The following is a 24,090-nucleotide window of genomic DNA, read 5'->3' as shown; positions in this document are numbered from 1 at the left end:
TCACAAATCCTGAAGGAATACACAAGTATTATAGTTGTTAAAATAAAAATAAATGGACAGTTAGTGAAGTGCACCTCCCCGCAAACTGTTTACAATCTCCACAGTATATAATAAGCATGAAACAACCTTTAGTCAATATATTTTGATATAACTATCAATGAAAAGAAAATTACTAATCAAAACCGTTATCTTCTATTTAAATGATTGATTTACTATCAGTACACTAAATCGTTACTTCCAAAGTTAAATTTCAATACAATACTCATTAAAGCCAGTGCAAGCACTGGTTACCTGAATCAAAATCAATATTGAAGGCTGACAGCAAATTTAAAGGTGAGATCTCAATACGTAGAATGTACCATCTACTCGAGCCATTCACTTGAACTGTAGGGATGGAACGGTATTTCAATACCGCGATTTTGGAGCGGTATTTTATAGGAGCGTTGTCGCCCGTTCCAAAAACGTAAAGTAACCGGTTCCTCAGTAACGTAGTGATAGTCACGGCGTAGCTGCACCGAACTTTGACGGATGGAACTGAAATGTGAGTCACGAGCATAGATAAACGTCACGAGGCGTTCGGTAACAGGTGTTAGTTGTTTCTATCAACTGTTTCTACATCGTTACTTCGTTTTTCAATTACATTTTTACAGGGAATTGGGAAAGAAGTGCAGAATGATTATAACAGAATAGTAGGTATACCCGATAATGGTATAATTCCAACTGAAATTTACACCACCTATTTTCAATGAGGTGTCGTATTTTTTATGAGGTGTCGTATTTTTTATTGAGGTGTCGTTTGTAGATCCTATCAACTTTTGTTAAGTTGTAGTTATACTCAGCCGACAGTCACCAAAGAAGTATTTTGTTTTATGATCTTGTAATAACAAGATCATAAAACATAATACTTTCTCTGGAGGAACCTACACAATAGCATAGAATCACGTACAACCTCAATCAACAATGAAATCGGTCCGAAGATTCACCTAACAGTCCCAAGTTGGGAATTCCAAATTCCTAACTACCGACCGTCTCGCTACTTAGCGAGGAACGAAGGTGCCGACCTTCGTTCCTCCGCCGCTGGAGTTGGTCCTCTACCTAGTCGCAACTCGTAATCGTCTACGGTTTCGTTTCCTGTAACCACAGTTACAAAATCGCGGTATTTTGGAGCGGTATTTTTCTGGAGCGCTCGCGAAAGTAACGCGACTGGTAAGTAACCGGTATTCGCATCCCTATTGAACTGTACCATATATCAGAATGTATCATCCACCAGAACTGCACCAGAAATTCACGACCATATACCAGAAAATAATGTACCATGAACTCGAACCGTACTATATACCGGGCTCTAGAATTCCTGAACGTAACCAGGCACTAAAATTCCTCAACTTCAACCAGGCACTAGAATTTTTCAAATTCTACTAGGAATTCTAGTGCCTTCAATCAGGCACTAGAATTCCTCAACTTCAACCAGACACTAGAACCCTAATAAAAGACAATAAAATATTGTTCACAAAATTAAAAGGAATTTATACCTCTCAGTTGTTGTTCGAGGGAAAAGGATTCTTCGTGTAAGTCCAACAGTTATTCGAACTAATCACTGGGAAGCGAATCCTAACAAAACAGAAATCACATGTAATGACTCAAGATATAGAAATCATATCATACCTCTCAGATCTTCAGTACCGAACATGCCGGCGGCCTTGAAAGTATCCACTTTCAAAAAACAAAAAATCACAAGAAAAGAATAGCATCAGGTCTGGTAAAATAGGTTTACATAAAGTTTTCTTAATGCTATTAATAAATTAATGATAAATAAAAAAATTAAAATAAAAAGAAAGTAAAAAATGGGTCTAGATGAATGAGAGTCAATTCACTGGCAAGATGCTTATTTTGCAAATTGCTCTTTTCACAATTCCGTTCTTGGTACGGACACTGACAACACGAACAATATTGTCTGTCCCGGGATGCACAGAGGTGATTCTTCCCAAGGCCCACTGCTGAGGTAAGGAATTTTCATCACGGAGAAGTACGAGTCTGCCTATCAGCTCTTGGACTTCTTTCTTGAATTGCCACTTGTTTCTTTGATGGAGATTATGTAGGTAATCATTTCTCCATCTGGTCCAAAAACTTTGTACGAGTTTTTGCAAGTGCTGAAATCTATTGGAGTGATGAAACTTAGTGTCATCGACGTTGAGTTGAGGAGCGGCATTCAATGGTTCTCCGATGATGAAGTGTCCTGGAGTGATCGCCTCGAGGTCATTGGGGTCAGAGGATAAGGGAACGAGAGGACGCGAGTTTAGAGTAGCTTCTATTTGAGTTAGTATAGTCATATGACATAAATTTTCATATTGAGCGATAAATTCAGAATATTGAGCCTTGAGTTCAGGGTTTTTATTGAGTTTTCTTTCAATTGCGTGAAATCTATTGATGGCTATTTCTTCAGAGTCACCTAATTTGGGGTAATTTTCTTTTAAGGGTAAACTAACTGTGAATCTTCCGGTATTGTCTCTTGTGAAGGTTTCAGAGAAATGAGATTCACACTCAGCTTCTTCTTTGGTACTGAATTGTTGACCTGCAAAGTTTTCCTCGATCTGCCAAAAATCTTGTAACTGTATATTCTTTGACGTAGATAGAAAAGAATAGTTCGTGGAAGCGGGTGGAAGGATGGACAAAGGTCCATCCAGCCTAGCTTTGTTTCCTTTACCCAATTTGATTTGTCCACTAGAAAGTAGATCAAAGAATATGCCAGCACCTAGGAGCATGTCAATATCAGAAGGTATATGAAATGTTGGGTCGGCAAGACAGATATTGCCTGGAAATTAGAAATGGCTTAGAGGTATTTTCTGTTGAGGTGTAAGGCCGGTGATTTTGTCAATTATGAGATACGGCAATTTGAAGGTATAATTATTATACATAGATTGGGTTCGGATTATGGCTCGTTTGGAAATGTTAATGAGATTTTGACTCAAACCGGAAATCGGTATGTTTACAGAGGTAGAACCTAAATTCGAATAGTTTTTTGGAAATAAAGTTTGATTGCGAGCCACTGTCCAGTAGAGCTCGGCATTTAATTGTTTTTTCGTTTCTGTCTAAAATATTAAGAATTGCAGTGGAGAGAATTGTGTAAGTACAATGACTTACTTGAGATGCCACTGAATGAGTATAAAAATTTTCGGAAATATTCTCCGTGGGCAAATTGGACTCTTGATGAGTATGAGACTGATTGCTGGAGGGTTGATTATTGATTCGAGTTTTGCTGGTATCATTCGAGTTATCATGAAGGAGAGTGTGATGTTTTTTCCGGCAAAACCGACAGGAATATTTTGATCTGCAGGAATAATTTGAATGTCCAGGTCTTAAACAGTTCGAGCACAACCTAAGACGCTTAATCTCAGCAAATCTTTTTTCTATAGGAATATCTAGAAATTCTTCACATGAATAAATGAAATGAGATTGATGGCATAATGGGCATAGATTATTTTTGGTGGATAAATGAGAGTAGGAACGAATTTCTCTAGATTTCTTGTTTGATAGATTATTTGGGTAAGATGTATAGGCTTTTGTGTCCAAAGATTCTAAGTGAGAACAGCGTTGAGTGAGAAATGATAAGAAATTTTCAATTTTAGGGGTATTATTGTCATTAATGAAGATTTACCATTCCTTTCTGGTTGACGAATCTAATTTGGAGTTGAGTAGAAATATCAAAATAGTATGCCATTCATCAACATTTTCACCTAAGCCCTTCAAGGATCTAAAATGTTTTTGAAATTCATCTAAGAATTTTCTCAAGAGTGAGTGTGATTCTCTAGGAATATTCGGTAATTCAAAAATTGCCTTTATGTGCGAATTTATAATAGCTTTCCTATTTTGATAGCGTTCCCGAAGTAAGTCCCAAGCGATTTTGTAGTTGGCCAATGAAGCAATTATTTGAGCAGCTTCACCCTTGAGAGAACTTTGTAGATAGAAAAACCTTTGAATATCCGTAAGCATTTTATTTTGATTGATTAGAGCATCAAATGTTTCTTGGAACTGTGTCCACTTGTCATAACTACCGTTAAATTCTATCAATTTAATGTCAGGTAGCTTTACATTTGTCATAGGATGATTTGATACGACACTGGCGGTCGATGTTACGGGCTTAGACAATTTCATTTTCGCTAGAGAAACAACGGAAAAATATTTTTTTTTCAAACGTACAATAACAACGTCTTTTCTCGACTGACAGGATCATCGAAAAGTTCTACTTTTCCCTCCGGCGGAGGGAAAAGTGGTTGCTAAGGAAATGATTAATTGGTTACTAAGGACAAGAATGAATAATTCTAATTCAAACGTCATTTTTATTGACCAAAGTTATATTGTACAATTGATTAATGTTGCATTATGAAAATTGAAACCATATAGTAATGGACGGTTAGAATTATGTTCAAAAGTTGATGGCTCAATGTGGTCAAATTTGTGGAAGAGAAAACCCATTTGTTGTATTGTTGTATAGGTACTCAACCGATAACATAATATTGATTTTCGAAATCGAATTATTCGAAATGACAACCTTTATTGAAATCTTTGTCAAGAAAATATATTCCAAAAAAATCTGAGGTTTTAGAATTTGAAGACATAGAAAAGTTTTTGAATTCCTCGATGTCAAGATATGTATATCATCCTCAATATTATCACATCTTATCTTATCTGAATTTTGGCAGGACATGACCATAATTTTGGGACAAAATTGCAGATAATATTAATTATCAGATATTCTGGTGCATTCAGAAGAATCGAGTTGAGCAGTATAACGATAAATAATTATCTACCTCTCACCTGCTGAATAAAGGAGAAAATATAATATCCTTGAAATGACATGGAGGATGGAAGAGCTCTTCTGTTGCTGAAAGTTATGTAGAACTGCAGCACAGAAAAAACTGGATATTGCTAAAATTTTGGCTAGCTATATTCTTGCATCGAGTAGTCAAATTTTGAACGTTCCCATTATAAATACAATTGACAAAGGTACTACAAACGTAACCACTTCATACCTGGATTATCATTCAATGCAGGCATATATTATGCATTCTAATGTAACAATCAAAGTTTTCAATAATTGTACTTTCAAAAATATGGACTGAGAGTTCATTCAATCTTCAAATTATTATAGAATGAATAAAATATATCAAAACAAATCTCATTTATTTTCATAAAATCACATATTAGCACAATTGCAGTAATTCTTCTTTAGTAATAAAAAATATAAGTGCATTCATATTGTTGATGAGAATTATAATTCTCTCAATCATTTATTCTGAACACTAATTATATATCTGCGTTAGGTTAGTTATGTTACAATATATTTCATCAATTCTTTACGATAACTTATCCGTAAAGAAAACATTGTAAACAATATTCTTCATCAAAAATATTTCTAGTTATTTCAATCCTTTTGGATATCCAGTTATTAAATATATAAATACTTATGTGTGGATTGTACATAATAGTATTTTCGAATCTTTTCACCCTGGAGAGTTCAACAGTTCTGCAAAATAAATGTAAATAGTAGAGCCATACGAGATGTAATAATTTTGCTTGATTCTACCTTCCATTTTATGATACAACTTCTTCTATACTATTAGATGAGTTCGAGATAACACAGGATCTACTTGATATATTTCTATTTAGGAAAGTTCCAGGAATTCCGATATTACTAGATGTAGAGTAGATATTGTATTTCTTATTGTTCACGACTTGACTTCTGAGCAGAAATGAAAATAAACGATGAAGTGACAGATAAATCCGTGACGGCTGACGGAGAGTCGGAAGTACCAACATAAAATGATGAAATGTAACCATGAGAGCTGTGCAAATCTGATATAGTTTCGTACGATTTTGTTCAGAATTTGATTGTATGAATTACAAAACGTTTGAAAAAAAATAGCATATTTCATTCGGAGTTGAAGTGACTTTTCATGGCTCGCTTAAATTCCCCGCCTCACTCCGTTCGGCGGGGAAACATAAGCTCGCCATGAAAAGTGACACTTCTCCTCCTTGTGAAATAATATACTATAGTTTCGAATTCATCCCGTTCTAAATCATGTACATCTACATCATCGGGCTCTAGGCACTCAATTTCTGTTTGTATTGAATTATATTCAGATAAAAGCGATATAATAGCATTCAAGCGGTTTCTAAATCAAATGTTGATTCTTGTGTCAATGGATTAGTGGATATTTTCTTCAGATATTTATCAAATCTTGTGATGGGGTGGGTGCGTCAGGGGAAAGGGGAAGGTAACGCGAGGGCTCGAAGCCCTGTTTACTGGAACAGTAGAAGTGCGCTTCGGAGCTGTACCGAGGAGCTCCTGACGTTGGCTGGAAAGCACTTATAATAGATATTATATACATAGGTACAAAAAAAAAGAAATATATCCAATCCCTACTTTTGTGAGAAAAATTTTTTGAAGGTATGCATAGTTACTTTATAGTCATCTCATGTAGCTGCATAAAGATATTTTTAAATTCCAGCAATTTGCTAATGATTTTATTTAGAAGTGGATTTTAAACTGATTCTACTTGCCTGTTATTGTCATTTTTCTTTCATTGAACCATGAAACTGTGCCTTGTTCATGCTTTGTTGCCATTTCTAATATTTTTGAACTCCGTAAGGCTTCCAAAATGGTTTTGCAGCAAGGTTTCCGTGTAAAATGTTCCAGATCAATTTCCTTTTGGAGTTTTTGTAAAAACTCACCCTGTTCTATATGACGCAATACATCTTGCATATGATCTAGATTCCTGAAAACAAAAACGAACAACACAGTAAAGAGAACGGATAAGTCAAATAGGTGGAGCCAATTTCTAAACAAACGGGATTGCCGATATGCCCTTTTAAAATTGAATTAAACAACCTCTCCTTGTTACTCGATTCATGCTCTGGTGCATCCATTTGATCTTTCTCTTGAAGGGATCTTCCCAAAAATGTTGCCAAGGCAGAATCACCTACACCTGGAGTTATTTAAATAATTAAACTGATATTCCTTAATAAATTCCAGTGACTGCTCTCAATATTCAATTATTGTTTGATTTTATTGTCTAAAACATACCGTAGGCCAGAAAATAAAGTTCATTTCATTCAGTTCAACTGTTGTACTATATTTTCTTTTTTTTGTATGTCTAGGTGACAAAATGACCAAAATGGCTTGGGCCTACTGATTCCCTCTATTTCTTTTTTTTTTCTTTTTCCCATTTTTGTGCCAGATCAGTACAGCTCACTGGTTCCAACATTTCATATCTAAAACATGAGAAAGAGGAGAGGCAAAAGAGGTAAATGTAGTTCTGAGTTATCTAGTGTCTTTGTTTAATTGAGTAAACAGAGAGAACATTTTTTATGGTTTTATGGTTATTTCATGTGGGGATTCTAAAATTGAAGAGGATCTCGTACATAAACTTTCAATTACTCTTTCATTGGGGCCATCAGTTCCACATAAAATGATGTGACCAGCCTTGAAAATCATTAAAAGCATCAGTCACACAACGAACTAAAACTACGTAAGAATGCATTTCAATAATACCCCTATGGACTACACTGGTCTATGCGAATTATTAGAAAGTAATTAAGAAGTGATAGATGCAGCCAATGAGTGTAACCAAAAACGCTCTCCAAGTGGAAAGGGGAATACGAGGGGAAATATTCAGCCAATAAAATCAATCAAATCGGGACATTCTTGTTTCCAAGACGATTTGCTAAATACCGGGGTTTTTTCGAGAGTATTGATAGCAATATTTTCATAAATTCCAAAGGAATTTCTGAAAACTTGGACAACCCTGGTATAATTGAAATATTCAGGCTTCCTCCAAGTGACTTTGGATATACTATACCAAAGCCTGTGCCTGTCAGATCGGCCGCGCCCTACGCATGGTTAATATATATCGTGAAATTTTTTTTTAGTGATGTTATTGTCACAAATATTCGCTGCTCAGCGATTAATACCACCATACAGAATACTTTTCATAAATGCTAACGCATAGTTGTCTCAAAAGGTAGGATTTAATTTTCTTCAAATTTCCACAATGAAATATTTCGTCAGACAAGGGAGTAGTAATATAGGTTGCCCTAAATCAAATTGGTTAATTCACTTGGTACTTTCTATCTCTAAAATGCTGCCTATATTATTTAAGTGTAGTAATTCCATAAGCTCGGTGGCAATTTTCAATTCGTAGGGAACTATCAGACAAATTATATAGAATGTAGAAAAATATCAAACATCATTTCAACTCAAAACATAGAATTAGGTATTGCTTGAACTAAGTTTTCCTATCAATTCGCGTTTGATATTCTGGTTATTTTCACGATCTCTGTTATGTGTACTCAAGGTGTATGTGGAAATGATCAAAATTTGAGATTTGTTCTGTTTGAAATCAGGTCAATGCTTCCGAAAATACGATTTGATTTCTGTCGGGGAAGGAGAACTTATGCCTTATCAGAACGAATAACCGATATACATCTACTTTCTTCTGTGTGTCCTCTTGGATCTGATAAGATCATATGAGTGCTATTAAGCAGATTGGTCGGATTGGTTATTGAACGGGGAATTGCTTTCAATATTACAGAGGTATTTAATTAAAGATTAATTCAGATAAGAGATCAACATAATGGCTTGCACGATCCTAGATTGGTAAAGGTTTCATTTCTGAGTCCACAACTTTTCAATTTCTAGACGCCCGAATTGCATAGATTATTCGAAAAATATATTGACGATTTATGTTTTGATGTTGCCCGTAAGGAATACGACGAATGCCTAAGAGATTTCTAAGAGGTCATTTTAATAAAAAAACTGGTTATTTGACATGTTCCTGAAGTAATTAGATGAGTCTGCTCCTATGTGTTTCACTAGACACCGTCTATCTCTTTTAACGCATATAAATATAGCAGGACTCGAATCTTCATGTGTCGACCAGTATATGGCATTGGTTATTTGATCTTTAATCGACTACGGGAGAATATTTCATAGATCGTCATAAAAAAAACTTTCTACATGAAAGAAATAAAAGGCTTTACCTTTAATGATGATATATTATCCTTTAAATGCATTTCAGGCGAAAGCTAAAGTGGCTCATTTACACCTGAGACTAGTATCTCGTTCATTTAATACGTTACCAGGCTAGAATCGTGCAATTCTTTATTGATTAATACTTTCAATGGACTGAATAATGAAGATCTTATTAACCTATTTTGTAAAAAAAAACTCCACTTTATTGCCATCAGTTCTCTTGTACCCAATCAGTGACGTTGTTGAAAAAACTATTTTTATATAAATTTGACATGACTTTCTTCAAACCTGTTATTGTCTGTTTGATGTTCCAAGATTCCATACCGATGAAAGTAAGAATTGAAGGTTCATTAATTTCAATATATTTTCCATTCATTTTGTAATATTTTATGAGAAAGAAAGAAATCTGTGTAATAATATTTTAGTAAAGAAACGTTCTGAAAATATTTCCCACTCCCCTACAGTTTTGAGTGTATGTATTGGCATCAGTACAAAAAAAAATTATCAAAAAGAAGGTTGTTATACGATATCGATTCTTTCAAGTCTAGAGAAAAATTCGTAATATTGAAAGATTGAAATTGAAGAATTCGAAATGAAAACACAATTCATGTCAACTTGGGAACACATAATCAGAATGAGAATATGTTTTGCTAGATGATAACGAAATACAATATTTTTCACTTAGCTTTCATAATTTCATCCTTGCATTGAAAAAAAAAAATAATGTTCCTCTGGAATTCCCGTATATTTGCGTTTTAAAATTTCTGAAATCCCAAAATCGAATTGAAAAAATGCACCCATCCTCCGTCTGCCATCCAAAGCTTTTCTTGTGGAATATTTGAATAAAATTATGTTCAAAAATCTACCGCATCGATTTTTTCCAAAGTTACCTAATATTATTTTTCAGATTCAGACCATTTTAAGCGAATTCGATTACTAGTTATGTTTAGATGCTTGGAATTTCTATTTTCGACACCAAAATCACAGCAACCACGTGGAGAAGTTGATAAACAACCAAGTTACTTACTACATATGAGCTCATGCTACGTTGCCGCGAATAATTTTCATACCTAGGGTCGCAGAAAGACCGAATTCGAAGTATTCTGTACAAACTGGGTTATATTTTAACAAGTAGACTCTTTAGAAACTTGTATGGGATTTTATTTGACGTCGATTTTTCTTTATGAAGCTGGAAAGGAGTTTTTCGATTCTTTCTTGTTAATAGGGATAGTTTTGGTTAAAAAAAATTATCGATAGCAATTTTATGACTAAAAACCGTCATTTTGTATGGGACATTTATGTCCCAGTCAGACATTTATAATGGGGCAATAGTAACCCAATAGACATCAATAAAACATTTTATTAGAGAAATAATACAAAAAACTCAACAAAAATAAAATAGAAAACAAAAATAAGATACATATTGTTATTTCAAATGGAAGGGGGTGAAACACGTTTTGAATAACGGTATATTACAACTTTGACAAATAGTCATCGTTCGTTTTTCTTTTATGAACTGTGTAGAACATCTTTGGCATCTTCTGCGAGTGGGTCCTTCTGTTGGTAAATCATCACCAACGTTGAACATTTTTGCTTTTTTTGCTGACGGGCGGCCCAAAGATACAGCAGATTTTCTTTTTACTGCAGCCTTTTCTCTGCCTAATGATATCAGCCCTTCCGCTACGGCTACAGTAATCAGAAAAATCGCGATTTTTCTCTCCTTTGTAAATCATTGAACATGATGTGGGCATTTTGAACAGATGTCATCAGAAGTTTGAAGGAAACTTTTTTCCACCATTTAGCTTACTTTCGGTCAAGATCGTAGAGACCAATACTCTGGTCAGCTAAATCTACACCACCCATGTGTTGTAGAAATCCAGCATTTCTGGGCAAGGTAAATCATTCCTTGACCCATCTTTGCCTCTCCTCTTTACAGTGGTCACTTTGTCGTCAAAACAATAACTTAGCAATGTCTTAACATTGGCCCAGCAATTAGCCGAAAGAAAAACTGTGTCCTTTGAAGTTATCGATTTTAACGAGTCCATGAGGTTTTCAGAACATAATGCAAGACAGTTAACCAAAAGTGATTTGCGGTAATTTAACTTCACATTCTGTATAACGTTCCTGATTGGTTGTATACACGCCGTGGTGTTAGGTGGAAGGAACATTGCAAAAATCTGGCAGTCTTCAGAGACAAGTTCATCTGCTGATGGATGCCCAGGACAATTATCCAACAATAACAGTGCCTGAGGAGGCAAATTAACTGACAAAAGATGGCGGCGGACCGCGGGAACGAATTCCGTTTTAAACCACTCAAGAAACAAGTCTTTCGTAACCCAAGCATTTTTTTGTGCACGATAACAAACAGGAAGACGGGTTGATTTAAATGCCCGTGGGTTTTTTGATTTTCCGACAACAAGCAATTGAAGTTTATGAGTTCCAGCCGCATTTGCACAAGGCATGAATGTCACTCTCATCTTCATCATTTTCCTTCCGGAAGCCGACTGCTCATTGCCAGAGGCTAATATATGATCTGGCAAAAATCGCTAGTACAAACCAGATTCGTCAGCATTGTAAACCTGTTCCGCTGTTAATTTTTTTTCTCTAAAAACTTTCTGTAACTCTAGTTGGAATGGTCCGATAGCGGCTTCATCATTTGACAATTTTTCACCGGCCATTTTTATGAAAGTCTTATTCCGTGGCGTTCTTTGAATTTGTCTAACCATCCCCGGCTTGCATTAACCTTCCAGCGGGCGCGCCCTTTGAGTTTCCATGAGCGGGCGCTTGTCGTAAATTTTGCGTCATCCAGTGAATTATGTTTTCTTCATAAACATGTTCGGGAATTATTGTGGTCATATGAAAAATGAAATTCAACATCACTTTGGAAGAAATAAAGTTTTAATCAATAAACAAAAACTCATCCAGAACATAAAAATCATGAATTTCATAACAATTCGATTAACGAGTTAATTTTCAGAATCAGCATTCTCATCTTCACAATCATGACAAACCACATTGATTGAAGCATGTTTTTTGCAAGTGAAGGACTGACAACGGCAACATTTCATCGATGCTGAGGTTCTTTTCCTCTCCATCACACATACCCGACATACACCTCGTTTTGGAAGATTTATTTCTTCAATTTCTTCTGCTGGTTCAACAAGTGTGTTGAAGCAACAGAAGAAATTGAAGAAATAAATCTTCCAAAAAAAAAAAAGATGTTTCCTGTTTCAGGAAACATCTAATGTCTTGGGGTAAATGTCTCAGAGTCGATCTAGAGATGAGATGTTCTTTCATTAGGCTCAATGCCAACCCTTTGTTGGGCAGGCAAATTTGTATAAAATTTGAGCATTTATGCCTCCTATATTCATTAGAGAGTAGAAAACTACACACGGCCATCTCTTTGTTATTCTAGAGACAGAATACGCAGCACACATTTTGTCGACGGTGTCCACTCCACCTTTGATTCCGTTATAGTCTGATATAACTTGGGGCTTTCTGGTGTCTGGATCCATTTGGTCGTCGTCATGAAATGTTGACAGTAATATCACGGATTTATTCTTCCGAGGTACATAGGAATCCATCATTTTGTCTTCTTTTTTTGTCTGGCAAGAATTCTTTCGGGATTTCACATTTGTTCTAGCTCCTCTTGTGTAAGCGGCTTACTTCCCATGATGAGGCACTATGAAATTTTATTTAGCTGAAATAATAACAAAAATATAGAAATAAATTCGAAATGAAAACGAAAAAGACAGTTTACACCACAAACTCACCTGTGAGGGCGCGTGTCGTAAAATTTACGCTCAATGAAAATTTCCCGAATATTTGGATATAAAACACTTCTGAGCACGGACCGCACGCCTGAAGTTCTGGGAGGTACTGATCCTGGAATACCTCGAACCTCTTTGCTCTCAAACAAGTCGTTAGAGTGGGAGAAGCAATTATATGTGTTTGTCGTAAATTTTAAGACACCGCGCCCGCTGGAAGGTTAAATCTGATATTGGAGTTTGTAATATGGCGATGAAAAATTCGAGCTTTCTCACAAATCATATCACCACTTACAGGAACATGCAATCGCCTTTGTTGCAAAAACCACGTAAACAAAGCATCTTCTAAAACAGGATTTTCCGATTTCTTCAGTGTTTTTCGTACACCTGGACCTCGTTCTGTTAGGGTTAGGCTAACAAACTTCAAGAGTTTGTCTTTGTTTTTCTTTATGTCGCCTACAGTTGACCTGCCTATACCAAACTTCCGAGCAATGACAGGGTAGCTATCATCCTTATCTAACATTTCTATAATCCGTAATTTGTTTTTTATTGTTTACGTGGCGGCGCCATGATGTTAGCGAGCGCACTTAATTGACACTACGTATGTATTACACGAAAGGCGATAAACAAAAGACTGACGGCAAATAATGCATACGCTCAACGCTGCCGGGCCCCATTGCCCGGCCGGATTACAGCGATCACCGAACAAGCGAGAGTCCGGATTATCGAGGCCCTACTGTATATGCTCTTTACTGTGATCAGCCAAGTTCCTGTTGGTTATGTTTATGTAGCCTTTGTATAAGAAATTATTTATTTTTCACTTCTTTAATAAGTAAACAAGGTTTTCATTTATATTTTTGAATGTAAATAATAATAATAATAATAAAGGTCTTTATTCAATTAATTTAATGAAAAACAACAAAACTATAGAAATAATTGAAAGGGCGAGATCCAGCACACTGCATCGAGCGTACTGTTCAATCTAACCCCAATTATTGGTTTCCTCTAATGATTTTTGACTGTATGTATGTAAAAAATTTTCACATTTTATTTTTGAACGTTATTAACTGACTTCCTGTTTGTTGAGTTTTGTTATACAATTAAAGTCGATTTTGTACTTCAGAGCTTTAATTATCCCATTTCACAAAACCACACATTTTGGAAAAAAAACTATATAAGTAATTTTATTAACTTATTAATTTTTTTTAACAAGTTTATCTCCTTAAATAATATTTCAATCAAACATATCAATAAATTATTCTTTGCAATAAATTTCATAAAAGACAAAAACAAAGTTTACTACGTGTATTTTGAATGGGAAATATTGAGCCTAAACATATAGTCATATTTTAATGAAATTGACCCAAAAATTAGTAAAAAAATTGCTGGCTGTGGCTGTTTTTTTTTCTTTGTTCAGCTGTTTTCAATGTGTTAAGTCCTATTGATCCTGCTTCACTTCTGGACGTGGATCTTCCGCAATCTCTTGATGTTCTTCCACTACAACCCTTCCAATTTCCATGCGCTGTCGCTCTAGCATTACCAGCCTGAAATATACATATTAATTAGCATTTGCTCTGCTATTATAGAAATGCCAATAATGTTAAATAATCTTCAGGCCGGACACAAACCTTGTGAAGTATTGATGAACCATAGTACGTCTTTCTCGGTGCTCAGGGTAAACTCTCCTCTCGTTCAATGGATGACCTAAGACTGCTATGGGATTTTGTCCCATGTCTCCCTGAGCTATTATAACATCCCATGGTGCTGGTAGGTTGGCTTCAAACTCAGCATCAAAAGGTGGGACATCTTCCCCACGTCTTCGTAGGACATTATGAAGTACAGCCGTTGCCACTATTACAGGAAATACTTTATCCAAATCGATTCTCAAACCTAACGATAATACAGGAAAGCGTCTTTTCCAAACTCCAAACATTCTTTCCACAGGGTTTCTAGTTCTGATTTGAGATTCGTTGTATAATTGTCCGGCAGGGTTCAAACAATTTTCAAAAGGAGTCATGAAATACTTGGTACAGGAATATCCACTATCTCCTATTAGGACAGCATTTCCATATCTGTCATTATCAAACATAGCTTTCCGATAGCAATTACGGAATATGGTGGAATCATGACTACTTCCAGGCCACCTCGCAACTATGTCTGTGAATTCAAGTTTGGCATTGCATATAGCCTGAATATTCAGTGAAAAGTAACCCTTTCTGCAACGAAACAGCTCTGCATTATCACCACCTGAAAAATAACATAAATTTAATGAAACAATGGGAGAAGAATCATTACCTGTAGGAGGAAAGAAGGACGTACCTGGAGTTTTAATTTTAACATGAGTGCAATCGATGGCAACCAAAACCCTTGGAAAGCTTGCAATTCCGAAAAATTCAGTCTGTGTTCTTCGAATTTTCTTCTGAGTTTCAGGGAATGTTATATGCAGTGGATGGAGAGAGGCAATAGCAGTACTGACTCGATGAATTATTCTATGGGCTGTCGATTTACTAATTCCAGTGAAGTCTGCAACTGTCATTTGGTGACAACTAGTAGCATAAAGGAGCGGCTAGTTCACAACTTGCATTCCGTTTGCTATTGGTGGACGTCAGCTGATAAATGTAATATATTTTCAGGTTACGGTTTTTGTTTACAATCAGAGTACCTTTACCTATAGCTGTTGCAGTCGTTTTCTTTTTTTAACCCTAGAATACTAACCTTAAATCGCACTCCCGTGAATACTAACCATTCGTAAATTTTACGATCTCAACTAGCCAAGTTAATAGAAGGCCTGAAAAAGTTTGACAAATATGTATTGAATATTAAAGTAACGAATGAAAATGGAGCAAAGAATAACATCTTCAATTTTGAATTAGACTCACAATTCATAGAATAAAGTATACTTCTTGAATAACTTTATCTCTTTTATAAATATTTCAAACTATTCCTCATTATGACTTATTGCATTTAAGGTTATATTAACAAGAAGAACAAACCTTTGAGAACTGCGGATTCTTCACTCACATTTTATAGATGAAGAAACGTGTGCCGTACATGTAAAGGAACAACATCCCGAAGAAGAAGGTTTACACTGTAGCAAATGTCCAAGGATTTTTTATGATATATCCAGATTAGAAAAACATCTGCTGTCACACAAAGATGAATCGTTAATGAATAATGTGCATGATCAGACGACCAACAGATATAAAAACATTGGTAAATTATCAGATAGGCAATTTTCATGTCAAGAGTGTGGAAAAAAATTTGCTACCAGAAGTTCTCAGCAAATACAGATGAGGATACATACAGGTGAATAAATTTAATTCAGGAATGAGTTTTTACGGTGTAAAACACGAGGGGATGGTTTTGTAAACATTTAGCAAAATTTCATTCAGACCATTTCAAAAATGGATTATATAATTTTCAGGCGAACGTCCTTATGGGTGCAGTTTTTGTCACAAAGCTTTCACAGATGGGGGTACTCTCAGAAAACACGAAAGGATTCATACTGGCGAGAAACCTTATGCATGCGTCATTTGTCCCAAAGCTTTCAATCAGAGGGTTGTCTTAAGGGAGCACATCAGATCCCTGATCCAAGTTGTTCTGATAGTATGACGCCGTTTCGTTGTACCATCTGCTCGGACATGTTCTCCGAATCCCAGGATTTAATAGTGCATGTGATTCATCATTGCGATATAAATACTGCAATGAAACGAAAACCCAAAGCCGGTCCCAGAAAATACGTTCGCAGATCCAAATTGAAAAGCCAAAAGGTTCAAGAACAAGATGACTATGACTTTCAAGAGGAGAACGAAGAAGATGAGCATCATCAGCAAAGCGGGACAATGCCTAACTATGAAATAGACATGGATATTAACCAGCCGCAGGACATGAGAAACACTCTTTCGGAGCATGATTCTGTGGAATATGAGGACATGTATGTCGATCAAGAAATGTCACATTCTTCAACGCCAATTTTAGAATTGCCTGAAATGGAAAATAGAGAAGAATTGCGAGATAATACCTCAGTCGTTACTTCAAGGGCGAAAATGATACATACTGAAAAAAAACCGAAGAAGATTAATCCAGTTGAAACTAGAGGAAGGAAAAATAAAAAAAATATTGTGAGAGAATTTTTGGAAGGTGTCAGACCAAGAACGAAAAATGTCACTTATCCTGTTCAAGAACACAGCAAGCCATCAATAGCAACTTTTTCTCCCAGGAATTCTCGAAAAAGGAGGAAAAACCCAAGATTTCAGGAAGAACTTTATTCTGACCATACTGAAAGTTTGGATGATTTAGAAGAACAAATTAAAGATAATGTTCCAGAAAAAAGGACTAGAAGAATATCTTTGAGAAAATCAAATATGGTGATGCAGAAATTACTGAAAAAACAAGAAAGTTGAAAGAAGAACAGAGTATTGGTGAATTTAGCTTCAAACAAGAATTTGAACAGTGTGAACAACAAATTGTATATGAAACACCTGATTTATTATATATATTCGCAGAACCCCTTGACCTTTTGGCTCATGCTGAGGAGCATGCTCGTGGTTTCGAATACAGTTGCATGGTTTGCTCAGAAAATTTTATAGATGAAGAAACGTGTGCCGTACATGTTAAAGAACAACATCCCGAAAAAGAAGGTTTACACTGTCGCAAATGTCCAAGGATTTTTTATGATATATCCAGATTAGAAAAACATCTGCTGTCACACAAAGATGAATCGTTAATGAATAATGTGCATGATCAGACGACCAACAGATATAAAAACATTGGTAAATTATCAGATCAGCAATTTTCATGTCAAGAGTGTGGAAAAAGATTTGCTACCAGAAGTTCTCAGCAAATACATATGAGGATACATACAGGTGAATAACTTTAATTCAGGAATGAGTTTTTACGGTGTAAAACACGAGGGGATGGTTTTGTAAACATTTAGCAAAATTTCATTCAGACCATTTCAAAAATGGATTAATATTTCGATATAATTTTCAGGCGAACGTCCTTATGGGTGCAGTTTTTGTCACAAAGCTTTCACAGATGAGGGTACTCTCAGAAAACACGAAAGGATTCATACTGGCGAGAAACCTTACGCATGCGTCATTTGTCCCAAAGCTTTCAATCAGAGGGTTGTCTTAAGGGAGCACATCAGATCGCACCATTCGGGCCCTGATCCAAGTTGTTCTGATAGTATGACGCCGTTTCGTTGTACCATCTACTCGGACATGTTCTCCGAATCCCAGGATTTAATAGTGCATGTGATTCATCATTGCGATATAAATACTGCAATGAAAAGAAAACCCAAAGCCGGTCCCAGAAAATACGATCGCAGATCCAAATTGAAAAGCCAAAAGGTTCAAGAACAAGATGACTATGACTTTCAAGAGGAGAACGAAGAAGATGAGCATCATCGGCAAAGCGGGACAATGCCCAACTATGAAATAGACATGGATATTAACCAGCCGCAGGACATGAGAAACACTCTTTCGGAGCATGATTCTGTGGAATATGAGGACATGTATGTCGATCAAGAAATGTCACATTCTTCAACGCCAATTTTAGAATTGCCTGAAATGGAAAATAGAGAAGAATTGCGAGATAATACCTCAGTCGTTACTTCAAGGGCGAAAATGATACATACTGAAAAAAAACCGAAGAAGATTAATCCATTTGAAACTAGAGGAAGGAAAAATAAAAAAAATATTGTGAGAGAATTTTTGGAAGGTGTCAGACCAAGAACGAAAAATGTCACTTATCCTGTTCAAGAACACAGCAAGCCATCAATAGCAACTTTTCCTCCCAGGAATTCTCGAAAAAGAAGGAAAAACCCAAGATTTCAGGAAGAACTTTATTCTGACCATACTGAAAGTTTGGATGATTTAGAAGAACAAATTAAAGATAATGTTCCAGAAAAAAGGACTAGAAGAATATCTTTGAGAAAATCAAATATTAACATTGGTGATGCAGAAATTACTGAAAAAACAAGAAAGTTGAAAGAAGAACAGAGTATTGGTGAATTTAGCTTCAAACAAGAATTTGAACAGTGTGAACAACAAATTGTTTATGAAACACCTGATTTATATGAAATTCCTGAATTTCATTCAGAAACAATAGTTAAAGATGAAGCTTCGGAATATGCAAATATAATTAGTCCTTCGAAACCGGAAGATAAGAGAGATGTTGAAGTTCGGGATTATAGTGTGGAGTATGAAATTATCGATCCTCTTCTGGAATTAGCAGAAATATCTATGCAACATGCTAAAAGCGTTAATAAATGCGATATGTGTAACTCTGTATTTTTGGAAAAATCGCAATTAATAAGTCATGTCCATATACATATCTGATAATATACAATCTACATCATCTTCTGAAAGAAGCTAGGAGCAATGGAAAAAATTACAAATCAACAGAAACAAGTTGATTGTTGGAGTGTAGGAGGAGGTTTGAGTCAACGGAGCTAAGGACTCCATTGGCAGATGAAGTATGGAGTTTTAGGACGGAAACTTTGTGAAGGATATTCTGAAGAAGTTCAATTACATTACAATAAACTTAATTTTTTTTCTTACCTTCACCTTGTTTTTTAACCCTAGAATACTAACCTTAAATCGCACTCCCGTGAATACTAACCATTCGTAAATTTTACGATCTCAAATTCAATCATCAAAATCAACTGAACGAAGAAATTTTTTTATAATAAAATGATGCAAAATACTTCCAAATTTCAATTTATTAACAATAAACATAAAAAAAACACTAAATTAATTTTCATTATTGCACATAACACAACAACGTGCACGATGCTCTGCGCAAAAAGCTCGGTTACAACTCTTACAATAAACTGACGTCATTCTTCTTTTTTTCGACGGGCACATGACACAAGTTGTACGTTTCAATACGGCAGGTTCCCTCTGATCCTGTGTTTGCGGAATTTTTATTATATCTCCTATCAAATTTTTGAGTGAGCGTTGTAAAGTCGGGAGTTTCACACGCTCCTCTAGCCATGGTTTCGTGAGCTGTTCATGAAGATTGATCATGAAATCTTTTCTGGAGATTTTTTTCTTACCGCTTTTTTGTAAACTGTGATCCAAAATTATCCATGAATTTATACAAGCCATGTTTAGCATTCCATAAAATACACATAATGGCCATCTTCGCGTTTTTCTGGAGCAACTTCTACTACTACTACCACACATTTGGTCAAATGCATCAACTCCCCCCTTGGTCTGATTATAAAATATATTCATTTCTGGCTTTCCAGTGTCTGGGCAGGTAGCTGAGCTTTCGTGCATAGTGGACAATATCAGAACACTTTTATTTATTTTTGTTTTGATTGAAACCAGGGTCTTCATTCCATCATAACAATATATTGAATTTCCCAGTTCCCTATGTTTCAGATTTATCATTTCAGGAGGCACTTCACGCTTATTGTGTCTCAGAGTTCCAACAATTGTTAGTTTGTAGGAGGGTTTCAAAAGCTCTTCTGCTAGATTAATCGAAGTAAACCAATTGTCCATGGTTATGTTGCGGTTACTTCCGTGGATACTTTTTGTCAGCTTTTTGACATGATATTCTCCTAGGGGTAATCCTTTAGTGTCGGTATTTTTACCGAGGTATGGTTCAGCCGCAAACATATACTTTGTACCTACATCACAGCACATTACGATGCTCATCAATAGTTATATAACTCCCCGGTATATAAGAATGATTGCAATTGGAAATGAACTCCTCCCAAATATCTCGAATGGGCGCGAAACGGTCTTGTTGCCTCCTCACAATACGTGTTGTCTTATCATCGAACCGAAGATTTTCTAATAAAAAATTGAATCTTTCACAACTCATTGTTGCTCTGTAAATTGAACCAGATATTTTATAGTCGAACATCTCTCTGGTATTCAAATGATTGTCCTTTTGGGCACCTGCAAACACCAATAGTCCTAAAAGTGCATTTAATTCTTTTCGATTAGTTTCGGAATTTGTAGCCTTTTCAATTTTGTATTTTTCTGATTTACCTCGTATCTCTGTATTTGTGTGTATCAAAATTTTTCCCAAAATAGACTCATTCAGCAAACAAAGAAAAGCATCTAACGGTGTTTGTGCCTCTTTTGCTTTCCCGAAAGGTCCTTGTACTATATGAACGATATTTCTATTTGAAATTCGTTTACGCCTGTTGGCAACGGTACACCATCGAAGGCCATTTTTGCCTCTCAGACTTGAACCGAACGTACTTGTTGGTTCATTATTTTCACTTATTTCCGAAATATTCTCTGACCCTCCTAAATTGTTTTCGTCGGCTTCCAATTTCTCAGGTTCATCTTCTAAAACGAATTGTTCTTTATTGTTATTATGGTTTCCTAACGTTTCCGAATATTCTTATTGATTTTCATTACTTTCCATTGGTTGTTCATTATCGTGAGAGTTGTTTATTTTTACTGTCTCAAAATGTTCATGTGAGGAAAGTACACTCCGTTTATATTTTTTACGTAGCACAAAGTCGATTGGTTCTGAATCAGTGCTTTCTGCGTCAGATATTCCAGGTTCATATTCCGATTCAGAAGGTGAGAAATCTTTCTCTAGATTATCTTCTATTTCTGAACCGCTACCTGGATCTTCTTCATCACTGGATGAGCTGAGGGGTACGGCTAATTCCTCTATTTCTTTTTGCGTCAACTTTCTATAATCATTGAAGCACTTGCGTTTCGCCATTTCGGTACAATAACAACTATAAAAAATATTGACTAATGAAAATAATCCGACGAGATAATAACATGCTTACTAACCTATCATAAATATTACGAATCACCCCTGGATATCTTGATACGCACTTATCTGTTCACAAGAACGAACTGTTCAAATGACCCGTCGAACCGAATAACGAAGCTAGACAAAGAACGAAAATACTGCTGGTTACGCTGAATTAGCCAATCGCATCACAGCATCTGTGATTCGTAAATTTTACGAATGGTTAGTATTCTAGGGTTAAATAATGAGGATATGGTGGTAAGTGAAATAATTTATTAACAAAATCAAATTTCAAGTTTTAATACATACTCAAGCATTGACTGAATTATTTATTTTTTCCCAATATTATTATGGAACTACAGACTGACATTTGCCTGAAAATAATGGTAAATTTCATTAGATTTTTAAAAATAAGTTTATGGTTTTTTTTTTGTAACACTCTAGCTACTTTTACCTTTTTTAGGGTTGCTGGTTGTCCTCCTTGAATAGTTCACTTATTGACTTACAGCCAATTCAAGCATTTTAAGGCTGGTATTATTACCCAATTCCTTGATTTTCTCCCTAATTCTTTATACCGAAAAAATGAAGGAAGGGCAACATCAAACAAATTTTTTTTTGTTATCTCTTGTCCAAGTCCTTGCTTCTTCCAATAACAATGGAATTATTCAAGTTGACACTATAGCCGCTACGATTTTACTGATTTGTTTGAGGCCTTAGGGCCCAGGAAGATGCCGGGGTCTTCCTACCCTCGTCTACGATGTCTGTGGCGACGGAGGGGAGCATCATAATCCAAGAATTCATGGAATGTTTCTATCGAACATCGGAGGGCGATCATCGAATTCGTTTTGAGTGGTGATTTATCCTTTATGCCTATACGGGCTAGCGGTGAAATCGTCTCCTCGGGAATTGCTCCCCTCGTTCCTAACACAACCGGTAGGACTTCCCCAGCTGTCACTTTCAACCTCTGCTGGAGGCCAGGTAGCAATGAGCTATACTTTTGCACTTGATCTGTGCGTCCCCTCGCAAAAGAGTCCGCATCTTCGTGGCGGACTGTTACGTTACGTCGACCACAACGACCCTTTCCTGGTACTTTACCACCAGGGGTAGGATTCTGTAACTTTCGTTATCATAGCAAACGAAAGCGATAACGTTACGAAGCGAAGCTAAGCGGAGCGAATGCGGTATTCTGTAAGCGTCTTTTTCTTTATCGTTTCGTTATCTTTACGCTTTTAGTTTCGTTGTCGGAGCTTACCGACTTTACACGAAGGAACATTGGCAACGTTGCGAATAAGTAGATATTTGAGCTACTGCAGGATTCAGCAGGTTTTGACATATGAGGTACCTGAGATAATCTCTAATAAGAGCAAAGAGATAAGAGTCCCTTTTAGGGACTCTAGCTGTAATGTCCTTTGAATAATCCACAGTATTTAACTTGAGTATTCTCAGAAATTATATTTCGATTTGTGACTCTCATTGGAAGTTACTTAACAAAGGGTTTCATACCATTTTAAACTGTTCAGTTTATCATTAAGAATGAATTAGCTAATTGAATACAGCACCTGAATGCAAATATTGAGTATTACAAAAAGTCTTATTTGAGCACTGGAAGAAATTCGAAATGGAACCTCGTTCAATGGATTATAAGTTAAAACCTTCATTCTTATTCCTACGTTTATAATATACTATTATTATCAGTTAAACATCAATTATAATGACTATTCCCCTGAAAAAATTCCATCGAATCAATTAATGCATATAATACAAATCCCTTAGTAACTGACGAATATTTCTAAATATTCTGACTACTTGAAAATACTGGTTAATATTTACTTAGCTGTTATATGAAATGTATTTTTATTTTTGTAAGTAACTTCAGAGTAATTGTCAGTAGACTTGGTGGCAATATTTCAAAGATATACATGTTTATGTTTCCACTGAACAATAACTTTGAAATAATTTAGAATCAATAAAAGAATGATATAAGGTTTGTTCCTTGTATCTGCACTAAATACAATATTGTACACTAGTGTAGATCGTGTAACATAACTCAGTGATTTCTGGTCTAAACTACACTAATTTGATGTTCTGTGACTAAGCTTAACGATAGCGTCAAATGAATGTGAAGAGATAAAAGGTACACTTAAAATTTCATGCAAACACAACAAACAGATCTATAGATTTTTGGGGTAGAAATGGAAAAATAATTTATTTTATTTATATACAATCATGAATTGTCTCTTTTTTTCATTTGTTCCACTAAGCTTAAATTCGATTCCGCCAGAAGTTTAATGCTCTCTGCCAGTGATCCAATGTGTTTCGAAATTTCTTTCATGGCTTGCAAGCTTTCTACATGTAGATTTTGCAAACTTCTTATATTGTTTGGTGGTTTTTTCTCCATTGTCCTATTTTTCTTGACGGTTTTTTTTTGGCCCATCCTCCAATAATTCTCTCTTCTCGCCACAACCACTCATCAATAGAAGCATAAGTGGCGGTGGCGATAATGAAATATTTTCCTTCTCTTCATTTGAAGAAGTTGTCGGTATTTCTTCTTGGACC

The 24,090-nt window shown here is 35.7% G+C and overlaps 3 protein-coding genes across 3 annotated transcripts in view; 2 read left to right on the top strand and 1 right to left on the bottom strand.

Moving 5' to 3' along the window:
- LOC123670873 overlaps nt 1-24,090 on the top strand; it is a 221,384-nt gene that overhangs the window by 57,355 nt on the left and 139,939 nt on the right. The window lies entirely within an intron of this gene.
- On the bottom strand, nt 14,114-15,589 carry LOC123670872 (putative nuclease HARBI1). Its single transcript, XM_045604448.1, has 3 exons — nt 15,118-15,589; nt 14,427-15,045; nt 14,114-14,342 (listed from the first exon to the last, which is right to left on the bottom strand). Exons 1-3 carry the CDS (start codon nt 15,332-15,334, stop codon nt 14,237-14,239), a joined length of 942 nt encoding a protein of 313 aa, XP_045460404.1. The 5' UTR covers nt 15,335-15,589; the 3' UTR covers nt 14,114-14,236.
- LOC123673675 (zinc finger protein 271-like) lies at nt 15,838-19,351 on the top strand. Its single transcript, XM_045608273.1, has 5 exons — nt 15,838-16,104; nt 16,223-16,404; nt 16,458-16,919; nt 17,138-17,663; nt 17,791-19,351. The coding sequence occupies exons 1-5, from the start codon at nt 15,966-15,968 to the stop codon at nt 19,137-19,139; spliced, it is 2,658 nt and encodes an 885-aa protein (XP_045464229.1). The 5' UTR covers nt 15,838-15,965; the 3' UTR covers nt 19,140-19,351.

The sequence above is a fragment of the Harmonia axyridis genome, chromosome 1 (genome assembly GCF_914767665.1).
Source record: "Harmonia axyridis chromosome 1, icHarAxyr1.1, whole genome shotgun sequence".
NCBI lineage: Eukaryota > Metazoa > Arthropoda > Insecta > Coleoptera > Coccinellidae > Harmonia > Harmonia axyridis.
Note: the sequence above shows the minus strand (reverse complement) of the source record. Positions and strands in the feature narration are given on the sequence as shown.

Coding starts and splice junctions, on each gene's coding strand:
- LOC123670872 (XM_045604448.1), bottom strand. CDS start 15,334: ATGACAGTTGCAGACTTCACTGGAATTAGTAAATCGACAGCCCATAGA. Junction 15,046..15,117: donor TGTTAAAATTAAAACTCCAG/GTACGTCCTTCT, acceptor GTTATTTTTCAG/GTGGTGATAATGCAGAGCTG. Junction 14,343..14,426: donor GTTCATCAATACTTCACAAG/GTTTGTGTCCGG, acceptor TGTATATTTCAG/GCTGGTAATGCTAGAGCGAC.
- LOC123673675 (XM_045608273.1), top strand. CDS start 15,966: ATGAATAATGTGCATGATCAGACGACCAACAGATATAAAAACATTGGT. Junction 16,105..16,222: donor ACAGATGAGGATACATACAG/GTGAATAAATTT, acceptor TATAATTTTCAG/GCGAACGTCCTTATGGGTGC. Junction 16,920..17,137: donor GGAAAAATAAAAAAAATATT/GTGAGAGAATTT, acceptor AAAAAGGACTAG/AAGAATATCTTTGAGAAAAT.